This window comes from Barbus barbus (assembly GCF_936440315.1).
Source record: "Barbus barbus genome assembly, chromosome: 26".
Taxonomy (NCBI): domain Eukaryota; kingdom Metazoa; phylum Chordata; class Actinopteri; order Cypriniformes; family Cyprinidae; genus Barbus; species Barbus barbus.
In genome coordinates, this window is record NC_136754.1 from 11394107 (window position 1) to 11413980 (window position 19874).

The window sequence follows — 19874 nt, forward strand, 5'->3', positions numbered from 1 at the left end:
CAATTAATCATAAAAGTGTTTTGTTTATCCATGGCGTTCGCTTTAAAGATTTCCATACCTCACCCTAGAAGATCAAATAACATTTCATTTCCTGCCTCTGCTCCTCCTGAGCAGCAGCATTTCGACTATTTCCTCAGGTCTGAAATTAATTGTCGAAGCCCTGCTATAATCTATGAAGGATTAATGAACTTACCGTATCCTCCTTTTGTTTAACAGAAGATCCAGTAGATTCAGCTGGCCCAATTAAGCCCCATTAAACCAAACTTGCTTATGGTCACTTTTAATTTGCTCCTCGCCATTCCACATAATTAGAGCACGCGTTAGGCCCGCGCCTCTCAAAAGGTGAAGAGAACAGCACAGAGAGTAAGTCCTGGAGCATGAGGGCCAGTTGTGCTTTTCAAAGGCTGCCTAAACCCAACGTCTCTCCGGGTGCCTCCAAATGAGATCAGAGCTTTTGAGATTTGGCTTCTTGATAATATTAACTCTCCTCCCACTATTTCTCCATCACTCAGGCCTCCCTCCTCCCGTACCGCGCCAATCAAACCATGTGGAGTAAATGGATAAACTGCTGCAGGAAACTGCGCCTGTAAGTGTCCGTGTTTAATTTAAGGGCCGTCAATGACTTTGCATGGTGACCTTTAGGGTGAGCTGACCACAGTGCTCTTTTAATTAGAGGAACATTCAAAGGGTCTTTGTGTGTAACAAGATTCTGCTGTGCTGTATTTCACAGGATTTGTGCTTTTATTAAATTAGACTTGATGATTGGATAGTTTAACTACAGTCCATTTAAGAGCTACTGTACAGTACAAAGACAATTTCAGACAAATACTGGACATATAGTTTATGCTATCATTAGTAAAACAAAAAAAAATCTTTAAAGGTATAGTAAAACTAAAAATATTTAAAATATATTTTGTTTTTGTTTTGTTTTTTGGGGGGGGGCATACAAGAAAAGTCAATGAGGTTTTCAGCATTATTCCTTTTATAATTTAATTTAATTTAATTTAATTTTTGAAATGACATGAGGGTGAGTAAATGGTGACAGAATTTTAATTTTTGGGTGGACTATCCCTTTAACTTACTAAATATACACTTTGTTGGCCTATGTGGAATTAAATTATTCTTTAAAATAGATGGTTTGCTTGGCTAGATAAATAAATAAGTTTACATTAAGAGTTACAGGCTAATAAAATGAAATACTTGGTGGAAAGATATTGTTCACAATAGATATTGTTCCAAAGCAGCTTAAGAAAGGGGCGGGTAGCGCACATGCTACGACTTGTAATTTCCTGATCCTAAACTTCTCTGATTTCCTTATCATATCCTGTCACCTCTCCGCTGTCATGTCAATATAATTGGCAAAAGCTCCATAATAAAATGAATAAGCCAGTGGAGGACATGCGTTATGGTTAACAGTTAACTCCACTTTCCAAACAAGCTAAACAACACCCCTTAAGCCTGCTAAGATCACTGTAAGAGTAGGCTCCAGTGGCGTATAATTCATATTTCTGAACTGGACATAGGAATTTTTGTTTTAATAAATCCAAAAGAAAGATAAAGGTGAAATGAAATACCACATTTCACATTATCAGCACAACACTGCTATTAAAAAATGAGTAAAAATAAATCATCAATCATCCTTAGCACTGGTAAAATCGAGCACAATGTAAAACATCACCTGAAGGAAGCCTTAAGGACCTGTCCTGATGTAATGTCTTTGGTGTGGTTATTGTAGCCATAGAAGAGGTCCCCAAACACAGTCTGGTTGGCTGGGATGTCAGCTGTGTCCCCGCAGTCCACTCCCTCAGTGCAGGCTTCTGACAGCGGCTGACATGAGCGGCCGTCTGCTCTTCTCTTATAATCTTCAATACATCTACAAACATATGGCAACGAGAAAAAGATATGAGCTAAAGGAAGAGAGGAAAGGAGAGTAGATGGCGGCAAAAGTAAGATAATGCTTGCCACTATCAGTCAAGATATACCAAATTATTCTTTATAATGCTTTTTTCATCATTTTAGAAAGTTGGTAAAGTCTATGAAACCATACTATGAAACCACACAAATGAGAATATGGGAATTATTCAGTGACCAACAAATGTCAAATCAATAAGGCTTGTTCTAACATCCAATATCCAGTTCATTGTCAATAAAGCTTGTCACATTAATTAAATGTTTGGACATTTTTTAAATAAGAATAAAATTAAAACCAAAAGAATTTCAAATCACATGAGCCAATATTTTATTCACAATAGAACATAGATGACATAAATGTTTAAACTAAGAATTTTTTAAATTTTATGCACAAAATGATCTAATTTCAAATTTGATGCCTGCTACAGGTCTCAAAATAGTTGGGAAGGGGGCATGTTTACCATGGTGTAGCATCTCATCTTCTTTTCAAAACCGTTTGAAGACGTCTGGGCATTGAGGTTATGGGTTCTGGAGTTTTGGTGTTGGAATTTGGTCCAATTCTTGCCTGATATAGGTTTCCAGCTGCGTTAGAGTTTGTGGTCATCTTTGACGTATTTTTCCTTTAATGATGCGCCAAATGTTCTCTATAGGTGAAAGATCTGGACTGCAGGCAGGCAAATTCAGCATCCGGACTCTTCTACTACAAAGCCATGCTGTTGTAATAGCATCAGTATATGGTTTTGCATTGTCCTGCTAAAATACACAAGGCCTTCCCTGAAATAAACGTCGTCTGGAGGGGAGCAAACGTTGCTCTAAAACCTTTATATACCTTTCAGCATTCATTGTGCCTTCCAAAACATGCAAGCTGCCCATACCGTATGCACTCATGCACTCCCATATCATCAGAGATGCTGGCTTTTGAACTGAACGCTGATAACACGCTGGAAGGTCTCCCTCCTCTTTAGCCTGGAAGACATGGCATCCGTGATTTCCAACAAGAATGTCAAATTTGGACTCGTCTGACCATAGAGCACTTTTTCACTTTGAAACAGTCCCTTTTAAATGAGCCTTGGCCCACAGGACACGACGGTGCTTCTGGACCATGTTCACATATGGCTTCCTTTTTGCATGACAGAGCTTTAGTTGGCATCTGCAGATGGCACGGTGGATTGTGTTTACTGACAGTGGTTTCTGGAAGTATTCCTGGGCCCATTTAGTAATGTCAATGACAGATGCCGATGAGTAATGCAGTGTCGTCTGAGGGCCCGAAGACCACAGGCATCCAACAAAGTTCTTCAGCCTTGTCCCTTACGCGCAGAGATTTCTCCAGTTTCTCTGAATCTTTTGATGATGTTATGCACTATAGATGATGAGATCTGTAAAGTCTTTGCAATTTGACGTTGAGGAATGTTGTTTTTAAAGTATTACACAATCTTTTTACGCCCTCTTTCACAGATTGGAGAGCCTTTGCCCATCTTTACTTCTGAGAGACTCTGCCTATCTAAGACATCCCTTTTTATAGATAATCATGTTATAGACCTGGGCCTGTATTCCTAAAGATTCTAAGAATCCTTTTAGAGAGCTCCTAATTTAGCTTAAAAATTTCTAACTAGGAGTCTTAGCTTAAAAGTGATTCAGGACCAATCTGAGAGCAACTCTGAGTGAGGAAAAGACAAAAACTTTTATCTTAGTGAGGAGGCAACCCCATTGCGAGCTATGACACAGTCTTTTGAAGACTGTGATTGGTTGGTTGTCCAAGAAGGAAATAAAAGAACGCTTTTAAGAGTAGGGTTTATTATAAGCCTTCATTTTGAAATCTCTCTCTCTCTCTCTCTCTCTCTTTCTCACACACACAACACACACACACACATTATATATGTATATATATTCTTTATTTTTTTATATACCATGCTGTCATACTTAACGTATTTTATAGGAAATGAACAGCGACATAATAAGGTTCTGAAAGTGCTGTAACAGATCCAAATCATCACTGCTGCATAGTTGCATTTTTCCAGTTGCCAAATATGTTAATGTAGTTAATGTAGTGATTATGTCCATTTCTGGCACTATGGCATTTCTGCGCGGTGTCGGAGATGTTAGCATGTCTCTAATAAGATCAGTCACAAACATGATCCCTGCACGATCTTATGTGTAGCGTCTTATTAACTCACTGTCGTGCTTTGTGTGCAACACATTTCTTCTCCCTCTTCATGTTTCGTCCATTTTCTCCACTGCTAAAGAAACTCTTTAGCCCCTCAAAAGTCCTTGTCCGTACTCCTAACAATTTTGGACCTTAACACCTCTTTTAAGGGTTAAGATGCTTTCTAAATTACTTTTTTCTTTACTAGGATCTTTTCTTTAATTTTAAGATGAAACACCCACATTTCTAAGAATTTTCTTAGAATTTTGTTACTAGGAGCAACTCTTAGCACTAAGATTTTTCATGAATACGGGCCCTGATGTCAATTAACTTAATTAGTTGCTAGATGTTCTCCCAGCTGAATCTTTTCAAAATATCTGGCTTTTTCAGCCCTTTGTTGCCCCCGTGCCAACTTTTTTTGAGACCTGTAGCAGGTATCGAATTTGAAATTAGTTCATTTAGTGGATAAAAGTGTAAGATTTCTCCATTTCTCCATTTGTTATGTTCTCTATGTTCTATTGTGAATAAAATATTGGCTCAAGTGATTTGAAAGTCTTTTAGTTTTTGTTTTATTCCAAAAAAAAAAAAAAAAACATCCCAACATTTCCGGAATTCAGGTTGTTCTCACGGTGCACACACGAGGAGGAAACATGTCATTGTCATGTAGGAAATTCATTGATGTCTTTACTGAAGACATCAAGGCAGGGCAAGACAATGCAAGTCTGACACAGACAGGAACACCGGGGAGTAACGAGTAGACCAGACCAAATCAAACTGAACAGACAGGACTATAAATACATAGGTAAATAATAGATAACGAGACAAACACAGCTGGACAAGGATTAACTAATGATCACACTAGACGAGGACAGGAAACAAACCAAATATGGAAACATGAGGCGGGAACACATGACACACACGACAGAGGACTGACAGTTGTACATTATATTAAGTAAGGAATCATAAGTGCATTATGAATACATTAGGATTTATATATATATTTTCTTTACATCATAAAGACATCACTTCACAAAATAGAGCAATGTGTAGTACTAGTTCAGCATTCAAAACTAGAGGAACAGGTAATGATCTCACAGCGTAGCATCTGTTATGAATTTAAGGTTGGCAATTCTTTTTATTTACTGCAAAACAGTATCATTGTAATAGCGTGACAGCTCACAGGAGTCATTTATATTTATGGGACTTTGAAACTTAGCTGTCACTTCTGCTCTGTACTACTCAAGCAACAGAAAGAAAGAGGTGTCAGGGCTTAAACGCTCAGTCTCACTTCTCTTGGTAACACACTACAGTTTTACAGGAAACTGTCATCAGCGTAGGTGAGACACATCCTCTCGGTTGCACATCCATAGCACAGACAACGATTTAAGTGGCTTTAGATTGCCTGTCACATTATCAGGATCTCCAGAGAAAAGGAGAATTATGCACATTTGCCAACTTCAGTTGAAGCGACATGCCTATAACAGCGAATGATCTCTCAGACTATGAATAGGTCAGGAAAAAGGTTATGTTAGCAGGGAAGATGTTAGAAAGTGGCTATTTATTCTACCTGGCTCACATTCTCTACAGCTGACACATGAAAGTCTGGAAGTTGAAGGAATGGTTAGTGTTGTGTGATGCATGTGATGTCATGTCAGAGTAAAAGCAATTCCACCAAGACATGACAGGACACAGAAATGGCATTTGAGTTGAGTTCCCTTTAAAAAGAATAATATATACACTATCATTTTTTTTCTTTTTTGAAAGAAGGAAGAAATGAATACTTTTATTCAGCAATGATGCATAAAATGGATAAATTTTCAACATTGATAATGCTAAGAAATGTTTCATGATCACCAAATCAGGATATTAGAATGATTTCGGAAGGATCACGTGACACTGAAGACTGGAGTAATGATGTTGAAAATTCAGTTTTGCCATCACAGGAATGAACACATTTTTACATTTTAAAAATATACTAAAATACAAAACAGTTATTTTAAATTATAATAATATTTTATGTTATTACTGTTTTGCTGTATTTTGATTAAATAAATGCAGCCTTGGTCAGTATAAGAGACTAAAAACTAAAAACTATTAAAAAAATCTCACTGACCCCAAACTTGAGAAACAGCAAATCCTTTTTTTTCAGCACTTGACAATATATATATGTATATTGGCAAGCTACGGTTCCAGCTTGGATATCTTACCAAGTACATTTCAGGTTTGCCAATGTTTTATTTGAAGCCATGTTCACGCTCAATTTAAATAAACATATAAACAGAAATGTGTGAACAGGTAACAAGTGTAGCAATTCATACACAGACAAAAACAGCCGCCATGGTCTAAGAATGAACGCAGACAAAAAAGGAGTCACTGTGAGGTGCTGTGAACTGCATGAATAATCAGCTGACCTAACCATAATGCACTTACTGTGCATTTCAGAACATTATTCAAAAGAAAACAGCAGAAATTCAGTCTTCAAAAATAGCAGGTGTAAATACCAGCACATACCCTGCTGTTTTAAAAAAGCATGAAAGAAAAAAAAAAAGATGGTTGAGAAAGCCTTGTTAACATGTCCACATTTAGTTATCATACAGTCTGTATGTGTGTATAGAGTGTGTTATCTCACCCGCAGAACATCAGGATGTTGTAGAGAGTAGGGTCCTCCTCCAGAGGTGCCAGCTGCTGAAGGCACAGCTGTTCGCAGCCCCCATTAAAGCCGTCAGAGCAGTCAATGCCAATGTGGTGGTCATAGCAACCAGTGCCATCCTTCATCGGGCTCAAACCAGGAGGACACTGGGGAAATAAATAAATAAATAAAAATGTATTTTAAACATTCTCTGATCTGACATAATATCCCTTTATCTTTGGTATGTGGCAATTTCAACATGCATGCATCACAGCCATAAGAAATAACAAATAAGCTTAATGCATGTGTAACAGTGTGTTGTACTAATGTGTATTTGGGTTTCCATGTTAATTTGTGCTTAATATTTGAAATCTTGTTTTTTCTAGTAGTATTGTTGTTGGTCCTGGATGTTTAGATGAGTGTTTCAGCTACTGCAATATACAGTAGAACCTCCACATCATCTAGTCACATCATAAAAAGTTTATATAATTTTTTTGATAAAGTTATAATTGCTTTGGTACATTCATGCAACTGCTTATGTACATGATGCAACTGATTATGTTTGTCTGCAGTTTCCTACATTATCATTTACTACTGTCATGTTGCTCAAGATGGTTGATCTATTTGTCATAAACTGTCAAGCATTTTCTACACATTTCTATTATACCTTTTTTTCTATTTGCCATGAATTGTTAAAGTGAATCTTGACTTTCACTAATGAAGAGAATACAGATCAACCAATTATAAAGCAGTTCTTTGCATCTCATTAAATGGAATGCACAATGAAAAAACATGATTTCTGGGAATTGTTAAAAACAGAGTTATCTGTTTTTGCAAATGAACACTTCATATATAGACAGAGGACAACACAAGAGTTACAAATTCTGACAGTGGACTTTCTCATTTTTATTTTCGCATTTGTGCCCATATTTCTTTTTCTTTTCTATTTCACAATGACGTTGTAATGTTTTTTTTGTTTGTTTTTGGTCAGACCACTAGTAAAAGTATAACTGTTAAATCTATCCAGTCTTTTTCAATCAATATCCCACATACAGTAATGTGTAAATTTGAAAAGGAAGAGTACGGAGAGGAAGAGGAGGGAGAGGAAGAGGAGAAAGAGAAAGAGGAAGAGGAGGAGAAGAAGGAGGAGGATGATGACAACATGGAGGAGAAAGAGGAAGGGCAAGGGCAAGAAGACAAGCATATTTTAGTTGATGATTCCCAGTGTTGGATCAGGCATGCAAGAGGATTTTACCCCGCTGTGATACAGTACAGCCTGTGATGTTGAAGAGGTTCTTTGGCCTGTCCCAGACCAAAAACTAGGGCAAAATAATTATTTTTGTTGTTGTTTGCTGTTTTGTACTGTACTCTACAGTACATTAAATTAAGGAGTAAAACACTTGCAAATGCAAATGCACAAATTTATTGTGTTAATCATGTAAAAAGTTTTTTTTTTTTTTTTTTTTTACAAGCAACACTTATTACCAGTTTTTGTTATTTCCAGTTTTTGTAGTATTGTTTTGAATTCATCTCATCAGTGTGTAAAACTGTGTTGTAGTGTGTGTGTTTTGAGGATGTCTGAGAGCAAAGTTTGGTTTTTCAGCAAGATTGAATTGTTTTGAGTGGATAGCTTCATTTTGACCCGAATATAGGAAGTTTGGGGAATTGAGTTAGAAGTTATGGATTTGTGCAAAAAAGAGGCATAATTTCAAGAAATTTGTTTAAAGTGGTCATATGATGCGATTTCAAGTTTTCCTTTCTCTTTACAAGCTGTTTGTGCATAGATAAGGTCCCTGAAGTTGCAAAGACTAAAGTCTCAAACCCAAAGAGATATTCTTTATAAAAGTTAAGATTCTGCCACAGCCACCTAAAACAAGCTCATTCATGACAACAAATCCAATACAGCTCACAAATCGTATTTTACTTGGAAAATATCACATTCGTATGAAAAAATGGACTAAAGCTAAGCCAAACTTTGAACATTTTATAAAAGAGATTAAACAATATGGTACAACATTTGATAAAATTAAGAACAAAAAAGCAAGAAATCTTAAGAAGCTTTTTGTTACTTCAAATTGTTGTAATTGAACCCCTGGCATGAATTGTTTCACTTATTCTTATGAATATTTGTTTTTGTACTTGCTTGTACAAACCCTTGTATAATTTTTGCATAATAATAAAAAAAATACTGCTCACAAATCTGTTTTTAGAATAGTAAAAGCTTTTTTACTGTATAGTCACAATGTTATATTGAGTTACATTTAATAAAAAAAAAACACTGATAAAAGCAAATATACCCCCACTTTATTGGTATTTAAATAGTAGATGTTTATGTTGAACTGTATTCTTGAACAGATGGCCCTGTATTAAGCAGTATATAAAAAGTGAAACGTCCGTGCATTTGACAAATATTGCATGTTATTCACTTTGCATGTTATTCAGATGTTATTCATCACTACCGGGAGCAGAAAGAGTCAGGCTTCACGTCTCTGCTTTCAATTCCGCCCCCGACTGCAAGTGGCTACTCTCGGTGATAAGTCTGTGCGGAGCTGCATGAAGTCGAACACACCTTACATCACGGTGTGGGAAGATTTGCATAGCACCACCCAAATGTACACGCAATGAAAGAGGGCGTGACTTTTATTCGTGCTGTAGCATTGTTGTTGCCGACGCCATGTCATGGAGATGCTGTGTTTCCTTGTGAAAGCGAAATTACTTTGCTTGGCCTTCCAAATTAAGTACACAACTAGAAATCAGTGGTTAAGTTATATTTACAACACTGTTCCAGAACAGTAAAATGCAAATATTCGAGTGTGTGCAGCGCATTTTATGGAGGACTATTTCCTGATCCTGGGAGAAAGTAGCCTACAATGTGAACACTATGAATGTCTGCGAACAGCCATTCCAACGTCGCAAGGACAGTTTGGTGCTTCTGACTCACAGCCTGTAAGTACGTTTCGATATTTAAAGAATTTGCTACTGACTATTCAAACACAAAGCTTTGAGCTGTTTAGAGTAGCGCTTGTTTGGCACAAATGCAGACGTTATGTTTATGCGGCGTGGTGTGGCGCAGCAACAGGTAAAAACGCGTAAAAAGGCTTTATGAGTCATTATAATCAGTAATTATGTCCTCACTGACTGCAACAAATGCCTCGTTTATAGTGGGTTTTATTGTTTTAGTCTCGTCGCACCGGGACCATAAACTGTAAAAAGGCCAGGACATGGCATCACAACATGGGAAGGGGCGTAACATTTCCATCTCATGCTTGAGGTATTTGGCCAATCACAACGCACCAATCACAACGGCCAATCAGAGCAGACCTCGCTTCGTAGAACGATGAGCTTTGTAAATATCGGCGTGTTTCAGAAAGGCGGAGCATAGAGGAGCAACAATAATGTATAGTATGTGTAAAATAATGTGTTTTTTGAACCTCGAACCACGTAAACACATTGCATTACACCAAATAGACAAAATAATGTTCTTTTTAGCAACATCATATGACCCCATTTAAGCAATTGAGAAAAAATGTATTAGGATTTCAGGAATATCATTACACATGATGTACAGTAGGTAGCAGAACAGATATCCTACAGAAGTTTACACTTTAAAAAATACTTCTCAAAGCAGTCAATTAAAACTAAATACTAGATTAAAAGACTAAATAAAAGATTTTTGCTGAATGTTTTACAAGAAAATACTATTTCAGTCTTTCTACTTCAGAATTTCATGTTTAATTTAATTTGTTACTTGTCATTTCTTTGTGATTATTTGTGAAATTTACCCATTGTGGTTTCATTCTAGACAAGTTCCACTTCTATGCCATGGCGAAAGTTCTAGCAAAGCATGCTAACTGTTCTGTCTTTGGCTGCACTAACGAGCACAGAATACTATTTAGAGTCCCAGCCTCAGAGGAGACATGAGAGCAGTAGATTTATTGATTTATTTACTGTATATTATGCTGCTGCCACACAGATCTAATATAAACGTGATTTCTTGGCGTATTTTTTCAATTATTCTAAATGGGAGCGCCGCGTTTTTTAAAACGCCAAGAGCGTGCTGAGCGTCTTTTTTCACGCTGTGCACCGAGCGTTTGGGCGTTTTTTTCCCGGACTACCATAATATTGTTATGAAATATAATGTTTGGAGAAACATTTAATTTGCGATGCGTCTGCCATTACTTCAGAGTATATTCCATATCATAGCAACCACAGCATCTCAACGGAAAAAAATGCTGCGCTTCCGAGAGCTCACAGTCGAGCATTTTCAGCAGATCACCTGGTGTTTTCAGCTGGCAAAAAACGCTTTGGTGGACACGCGGCCTAAGACATGAAAGAGAACTTAGTTTAGTACTCACATACCATGTGACAGCTGCTTTCTGCGCATTCGCTTTGTATGCGTGCTCTCAGAAACACGTATATCAGAAGTTTAAAATAATATGGTTTAAAACGCATGATTTCAGTGCTATAGACATGATAATCAAAACCAAACAGGTGTTTTTTTTAAGCACAGCCTTATTCTGGAAAAGGGGGCAGGGAGCAGCATCTAATTTGCATTTAAAGAAACATGCACAAAAACAGCATGTTTCTTCTTCCAATCAAATTTTTTAAATTATATAATAAATGATCTGTGGGGTATTTTGAGCTGAAACTTCACAGACACATTCTAGGGACACTTGAGACTTATACTACATTTTGTAAAAAAGGGGAATAATAGGTCTCCTTTAAAAATAACATTCACTAACACGGAAGTTACACTACATTCACAACTCCATGCCTGTTTTCTGTCTTTTCCCCAAGCTAGTGATGCCACGTTCACGCAATGTTTTCTGTCAGCTTTTGGCTTCAAAGGGGATTTGACAGGTTGATTTTTACCAGCCTGGAAAATGGGATAAAATGTGCCTTCACACCTTAAGTTATAAGCTTCATATACTCTTTCTTGCGGCAGGTGTCCATACTGTAGATTCAAGATGGTTACATGAAATATGTCTGCAACTGTTCAGAAATGCTTCATAGGAATCCATATTTTGTAATGAGAAAGCAAGACAATTTAATTTCTCCAGTATTTTGAGTGAAATTTCTACAAAAGAACAAGCTTCTCTACAATTAGTCATTCTCTATTCAAAAACCATTAAAATGAGAGTTTGAAAGGGTATAATTTTCGATCACAGTGGGCGTTGATTCAGGCATTAAGCAGCTTTTATAATAAAATGCATTAAGAGAGAGTAAAATTGTATAGCTCCTTAACAAAATAAAACAAAATATTTTTTTCCTATCATATAATTCAATTGCTAATACTTTTAGCCTATTAATACAAGGTTGTTGAGAGTAAAAAACAAAAACAAAGGAAATGACAAATAAGTCTATCACAGCATGATATACACTTCACCATCTCGCTTCCTCAGATTCTTCAGTGGCAGATTCTTCTGACCACCACCTTTTCACTTGACCTCATTCGTATTAGGGATCAAAGCACAGATGTTGGTAATGCATCTTAGTAGCACATCTTGTCCCTGGATGCATCCGTATTGATTTTGTCAGTTAGCAACAGCTGACAAGACATCTGATTTATTACCAGCAATGTAAAGAGCGTAGGCCACCTCATCTGTGGCAGATTCCTTAAATCACAAAGTCCCAGTTTGATCAGCTGAATAGAGGACATTATTGAGGAAAGGGGAGGGTTGTTAGACAGAAAGCAATTTTTTCACATCATTTAACCGCTCGTCCTCATTTGACATTATGGCAGTGCTCTAAAGGGGTGCTATGGAAGATTTTTTAAAATACAAATAATAATTATTCATTATTTTATTTTTATTTTATTTTTTGCTTCTAAGCTTCTAAGCTTCTAAGACAGGCAATATTTTTTTTTTTTAAAGCAATAAGTTGTGATTTAATCACTTGGAAAGTCAGAACTACTCATTTGATCAGGAATTTCAGTATAGGCATTTTTAGGTCCAAAATCACTTATATAAAATAAATATAGTTTTGCACATCAAGGGGCAACAAAATTAAAGATTTTGGACATTGAAAATACATATTCAGATTAAAACATGTATTTAGAAATAATGGGGAAAAAAATCATGTAAATATATTTTAACATCTACATTGCCTGTATGCTATTTGTACATTTGAAAACATTTAAAATATATATCTTGCCAAATGAGCAATGTTTTTCATTGACTCTTCCCTGCATAGAAAAACCATGCCACAAAATTTTTGTACATTTGTACATTTTCTTCAACAGCCTTTTTAGTGGGCTAAAATGTGAAAAACCTCAGTGCCAGCTGAGGTCAAATACATACTTACGGTGATTGATTCTGCCTTCTATTCCAATTTTTTTTCTTTGTGACCATAGATTTAAAAAGAATGGATGAGTCAAAGCATTAGTGTGAGGAAATGGGCAATTTATAATAATTATTTTAAAAGCACTGCTAAAATTTGAAGACAATGAGTTGCCAAGGAATGTGTACATGAAAATATCTGAAAAAAATAGCTTGTCCAATGCAATAATAATAATAATAATAATAATAATAAATACATAAATAAATAAAGCTATTTTTTGTCAGTCTCACAGTGAATAATGCAATTCCTGAGCCAAAGTTCAATATTATTGCAGTCTTCTATCTGAGCTCAAAGCATCCTTGATTGAAAAGCACTTTGTAGCACAGAGGACATGGTGAGACAGTTAATGATGCTAGAGAAGTCATAAAGGTTTTAAATGCAAGATAAACTGAAAAAGCCCTGAACTACTGAGCCTTTTAATCTCATTTCCAAATGGGGATGTAGTCCCACAGCTTTCCAAAGCTTAAGAGAATTGCCCATGTGATTTTGTCATATAGGAACAAATCCCTTTCAGACTGTCGGATATGCAAATATAAACACTGCCAAAAAGCCAGAAGAATGGGGGAGATATATATATATATATTGGATAGGTGTTCTGTATTCTTTGTTCTCCCCCATTCTTCTGGCTTTTTGGCAGTGTTTATATTTGCATATCCGACAGTCTGAAAGGGATTTGTTCTATATATATATTTATTTTCTTGTGAGAAAAGAAGAATCCATCCCCAAAAAGGCATAGTTGCAGATGAAAACAGCTGTAATATTGTTCTAAACATGAAGCCACCGACATATGTAACCCTGGACCACAAAACCAGTCATAAGGGTCGATTTTGTTTTACTTATTGAGATTTATACATTATCTGAAAGCTGAATAAATAAGATTTCCGTTGGTTTGTTAGAGTCGGACAATATTTGTCTGAAATACAACTATTTGAATATCTGGAATCTGAGAGTGCAAAAAAAATCTAAATATTGAGAAAATCACCTTGTAAAGAAAAAAAAAAAAGTTTTGATATATTTACAGTAGGACATTTACAAAATATCTTCATGGAATATAATCTTTACTTAATTTACTAAAGATTTTTGGCATAAAATCAATAATTCAGAAAAATCTACAATTTTGACCCATACGATGCATTTTTGGCTATTGCTACAAATATACCCCAGCAACTTAAGACTGCTTTTGTGGTGCAGGGTCACATATTGTTGATTATATATATATATATATATATATATATATATATATATAAACAGACAGACATGCACTGCATCTGTAAAGCTGAAAACTGACGTGTACAGTTGCTATAGAAAGTGTTATTTTTATTATTTAACAAATTAGCGTTGCCTTCCTGGTAAGTTTTTTTGCAAATATAATTTTTCTTGGGAATCAGTATGCCTATGTTCAACCTGAATTTTACAGTGAATTTTACATATTATAAATCTTGCTTTAGGGACTGCAACTTGCTACATTAGCATGGCCAAGTATTCCAGCTGATCTAGACTGTCCCTCTATAGCAGATAGTCACAGAGATGGATACAGTCCTTTAAAGCCACCTTTTGATCCTGGGAGGAAAAGAAGAAGAAGAAAAAAAAAAAAACAGTGGCGTTTCCTCCCTGCTGCGCATCTGGATCACTCGCACCGAGTTTGCACTCATGAGACCTTTGCCAAGTATTGACTAGGAACTCAGAAGTGCTTAACAGCCAGAACATGATAGGAGACAGAACAGCTTTTGGGGAGATTGTGAGCAGGCTGTCAAAGAGAGATGGAATGCATCAGTAAGAAACCGAGAACTCTACCTCCAGTGGATGACCTCAGCTTAAACTTGCTCTCAGCAGTCAGGTTATACTGTAATACTTCTTTATACTGAAACACTTTTGAAATATATATATTTTTATAAACAATCTGAAAATGCATCGTAACTCCTCAACTTGTATAATTTCAAACATTTCAAATAATAGCAAATAGTAATATATAATTAATAGTAAAAAATCTTTGCAGCCTAAATATTACAACTACTACTAATTATTATTATTATTTTAAATATTAATGACGCTACCATTCTCTAAAGTGTGTGTATATATATATATATATATATATATATATATATATATATGGTAACACTTTAGTATAGGGACCAATTCTCACTATTAACTATTATACTACTACTACTACTACTAGTAGTCTTTATTATTTATTTATTCATCTAAAAATACATATGTAAAATATTTGGTTGGAAAAAAAGTAATAATAATGGTAGTTTTTCAATATTTATTAATGAAGGATTTCGCATAGTGTTGAAATTCATTGCCATTCTGATTTTATACACTACTAACACATACATTCACATAATTCATTCACATACAGACAGCTACTGTACCAGCATCTGTCAGCAACATCAAAAAGTCTCTGTTGAACAAGCCTGGTTGGCTCGCTTAGATCTAGAGAGGAGCCAATTTGTTTTTCATGTGGACGGCTGGATGGACGACGGGCACCCCTCTGTGTCCCACAAAAGCACTCAACACCTAGTGTGCTGGAGGGAAAGGAACTAATTAATCACATCATCATTTAGCGATTATCAGAATATTTCCAAACTAGTGCACTGTTCCTCTCCCCAGGAGTGCCATACATCAGCTAGACAGAGCAGATCGCAACGAGCCCGCTCACGCAGACTGCGATATTAAAACACAGAAGCCGCAGTAGCACTGCTGTCCTCAGACAAGGTGTTAATTGATTAGGGGGGGAATGAGGCTCTCTGGGGGGCCCGTAGCGAGCTCTTATGATTAGACAGATTGAAGCATCATTTTTATAGCTTCAGTCATCTGTTAATTACAAAACATCAAGCTACGGGCTCAACAGAAGGGTGTGTTATGATTAAGAAGAGCAGGATGAATTTAGAGTTGAAATTTTTGTAAAATACCGAGAAGGCCATAACATCTGTTTCATTAACAGCAGGTTTGGTGCTGTCCATCAAGCTTTACCTAAAGGAAATAGCAGTGCTCGCAAGGAAGCAAAATAATATACGAAAATAGAGACAAGACAGTAGAGATCAATCAATCACAATTCAGTATGCAAATACAAGTACGAAAGAAGACCCAGCAGAATTTAGTGCTGCAATGACCTCATCTGTCAATCATTTGCTGATTCCTCCTCCCCCTCATAAATTCTTGTCAATCTGCACTGAACACCTCCCCAAATTATGCTTTGGTTTGAATGCATGCTTGCAAATACTATTAGAAAACATGCTAATGTAATTCTTTTGATTTTGCAGTTACATGGAATACATTTGTCTTTACAATTTATTTATTTTAGCCTCTCACCAGTATAACAAGACACAGAAACTCATTAAATTACTGTGTAATGTTTAATATAATAATATAATAATTTCGGTGGGGGATTGTGTGTAGCTATATCGTATAGTTTTACTCATTCCCGCAGCTTTCAAGTTTATAATGAGGGAAATTCCTGCAATTATTCAATATAGCATGTAGGTTAGATGAGCAAATAAATCCACACAAACTATAAGATTAAATAATTTATTTGAAACCAGCGTTTGAAACCATAATAACTCGCTCAGAGCGCGCTTCACATCAGCGCATCTTGTCTGCACTACAACGAGCACGCTGCGATAAAAGACTTTCGCATTTCGGACAGCTGACAGAACTGTCACTTGACTAATTGGGTCATTGTCACAAAAAATTATAATTTGCACATCTTTTTAAAGTATTTTTAAGCCATTTGGTACTCGCGCGCTCCAGAGACTGTATTCTGTGCACTCACAGAGTCACATCCAAAGTGCGCTCGTATAAAGCCGCCTCGCGACTATTACATAAGACTTATTTTTCGTTAGTTGTTGAGCTTAAGTGACCAAATACACACAAAATGACGTCTAAATGGCCGTCCTGGCGAATATCCTCTTTAGCACAGTAGGTTCCTAAATGTAAATATTTGAGAAAGAAAACGATCTGTGCATTCAGTCTTGCGAGAGCAGCCGTTCACGTCGCTTCTTTTGCGCACTGAAGTTTGTTATTTCAAATGTAGATGTGCGGCAAGTGTGCTCATAATAGAAGATTTTTCATGAAATATATACACGCTATTGGTCAGCACGGTCTCTTTCATTGGCGCGTGAGGAGGGGGATCCGCCAAAATGAGGTGCCGGATCGGCACAAATTAAGGATGGATACAGTTAAACCAAAATTTATTCAGACACCTTCAACATTTCTCACATTATCACAGTTTAGTCGCTATAGTTTACAAAATGGTAATAAAATATGACAAGAACTCTTTTTGCTTGCTCGCGCGCTGTTTGAAACTTTGGCTCCTGCTCTGATCGCACTGCTAAGCGCTTCCAGCCATTAACATCTGGCTGAGCATTGAACAACTATCAAGACTTAGTCAAACTTCTAAAGAATCTAACATCTGAAGCCGTAAGAACTGAAACAAATTTCCTAAGAGCGTCATCACGTCAGAAAGAAGCCAACCAACCACTGAAGGGTATCTCAAGTGACATCACGCAACAGCGATTTCAGCAGCCAATACGCACCCAGGGTTCCCGCGAACAGGAAAGGAACGGAACTCAACTTAAAGCAAGTAGAATCAAACAATTCTTCCTAATGCTGCTGGAAACTGGTTGCATTCATCTTTAAGTGTAAAGATAGTAAAGTTCCTTGCTTGTGACTCCCTCAGGTTGAAGTTAGAGCATTCTTGAAAACGGGCATTAGAACCTTAAACTCCCTTAATCTCAAAACAATTCATTGCAACGTATTCTGTTTGTGTTATTTAGCTTAGTAGTGTGTAGAGTAGTAAATAAACTTTGAATTTATTAAGAAATCTTTGTCTGGTGCTGTGTAATTTCCAAGTCTTAAACTATTTGCCAAAGATTGCGTTACCTATGCTCAAAATTTACCTAATAAATTCTGTGTTATTACGGTGGCCACTAGGAATAAAACTGAATTGTTAAAAGATAACGTACTGATTTTAATGCTTGCTGGACAAGTCGTTAATGAGGTATCGTTAACAAGATATAAGTTGGACGTTTTGATTAATATCGATTAATCATGTAAATATCAATATTGAATCTTAAGAATAGATTCCCCAAAATTTTAATTAAAATAAGGGCTAATCCTTTACATTTGGTTTGACTGTATATCATTCGGTAATTTTTTCACACTTTATTATGCCCATTAAAATGTATTTTACAAGTTTTTGTTGCTTCCACTGTTCATTTTTTTGCTCTATGGTACATCATCATTAATTTAATAGCATTAGAGCTGCTCCATTGTAGCGACTCAGTACTGTAATTACACGGTTTGCTGTAATAATGCAAATAACCAGTCGTTATAAATCTCTTAACTGTAATATTTTCAGAAATAAAACTCGCTTTTTTCATCTGAAACCTGCTGCAATTTATATTCCAAAGCCACTCATATGATGCAGAATCATTCATGAAGCAAGCATGTATTTGAAACGCGTACGTATTTGTGCTGGTGTATAATGGGACGGAAAAGTACAGAACAGCCTAGCGCATTTCACACAGGCTGTTAGTTTCCCTTTCGCCAGAAAGTCGTGTATGCTTAAGGTTGAAAATAAATGATGGTTTATAGTGAAAACCCCTATAAATTGTCTTATATTTACAAATTATGCGTGTGGTAAGTGAGCGAACATCAATAAAGATCACACGACAGAAGTGTGCGCGCGTGCGCTCCCTCCCTCCCTCCCTACTCTTAAGTAACCCACTAAACATTGGACGTCGGATAGACGTGCAGATCATGTCTATATTGGGTCCGTCGGTCCATGACCAATTCTGGACATCTATTCGACGTCCAAACTAGGTCCACTATTTGGACGTCCAACCATGACCCAACTTGGACGTCATTTTGACGTTCAACATTTGACCTAATCTGGCTTATTTTTTTTGGACGTCATTTGGACGTCTATGGCAGTTGTGATATACACATTAGACGTGCGGTAGACGTCGAAAAAAGACGTCGCCTGGCGTTACAAAACAACCCCATCAATGGACGGAAATTGGACGTCCAAAATGACATGGAAAAGATGTCACTACGACGTCACATTGCGCAGTGGGAACTTGTGCATTGTTTTACTTACTTATTTTTTACATATCCACCCGAACTACAAACTATCCAGTGATGTCTGTGAGAAAGGGATATTCACTCGACGAGCTTGTGCATCTGCACCGCCGCGCGTTCAATCCACTCAGCATGCTTTGCTTAGCGCATCAGCTCGCGCGCATCAGCTATACAGGCGTTAATACTGAATGTTTAACATTAAATTCATTGCATACACATACTTCGTAGACATCCTTAATCTATAAGAACTCCATTCTGCTGTCTGTTCTGTTGTCAGTGTTTCTTTGTCTGAATATGGCACTTATCACATGCTGTGTGGTATTGGCGTTTGGTATCAGGACACTTTAACGAGTACAAGTCGGCTACAGGAGCTCAGTATCAAGCCTGATACTGATACCAGTATCGGTGCATCCCTAATTTAAAGAACTGTTAAGTTGGTAAAACAAACAAAACAAAGAAAACAAAACAACAACAAAAAAACATAACAAAACTTACCTAAACAACAAAACTAAACGAACCAAAAACAAAACTAAACAAAAATCAAACTAAACAAAAACCAAACCAAACAGAATGATGCATGGCACCCATTGTCACTCAGTATTCAGAAAATACAATCAATGCAAATATCTCTCAAATGAAACATCACAATGGACAGGAACAGTTATCTAACAAGGCTCGTGTTAGACATGTGCCTGCACAAACCCTGATTCGCATGTTCATAAACACGAGCAGGAGATCATGAATGAAGTCAGTGTCAGAAAGATGGAT

General features: G+C 36.6%; 1 protein-coding gene across 1 annotated transcript in view; it reads right to left on the bottom strand.

The window, feature by feature from the left end:
- LOC306845808 (astrotactin-1-like) overlaps positions 1-19874 on the bottom strand; it is a gene marked incomplete at its 5' end in the record, with an annotated part of 150731 nt that overhangs the window by 107414 nt on the left and 23443 nt on the right. Inside the window, 2 exons of the mRNA XM_079378786.1 lie at positions 1679-1873; positions 6684-6850. Of these exons, the coding sequence (XP_079234912.1) occupies positions 1679-1873; positions 6684-6850 (362 nt within the window). The remainder of the gene's footprint in view (positions 1-1678; positions 1874-6683; positions 6851-19874) is intronic.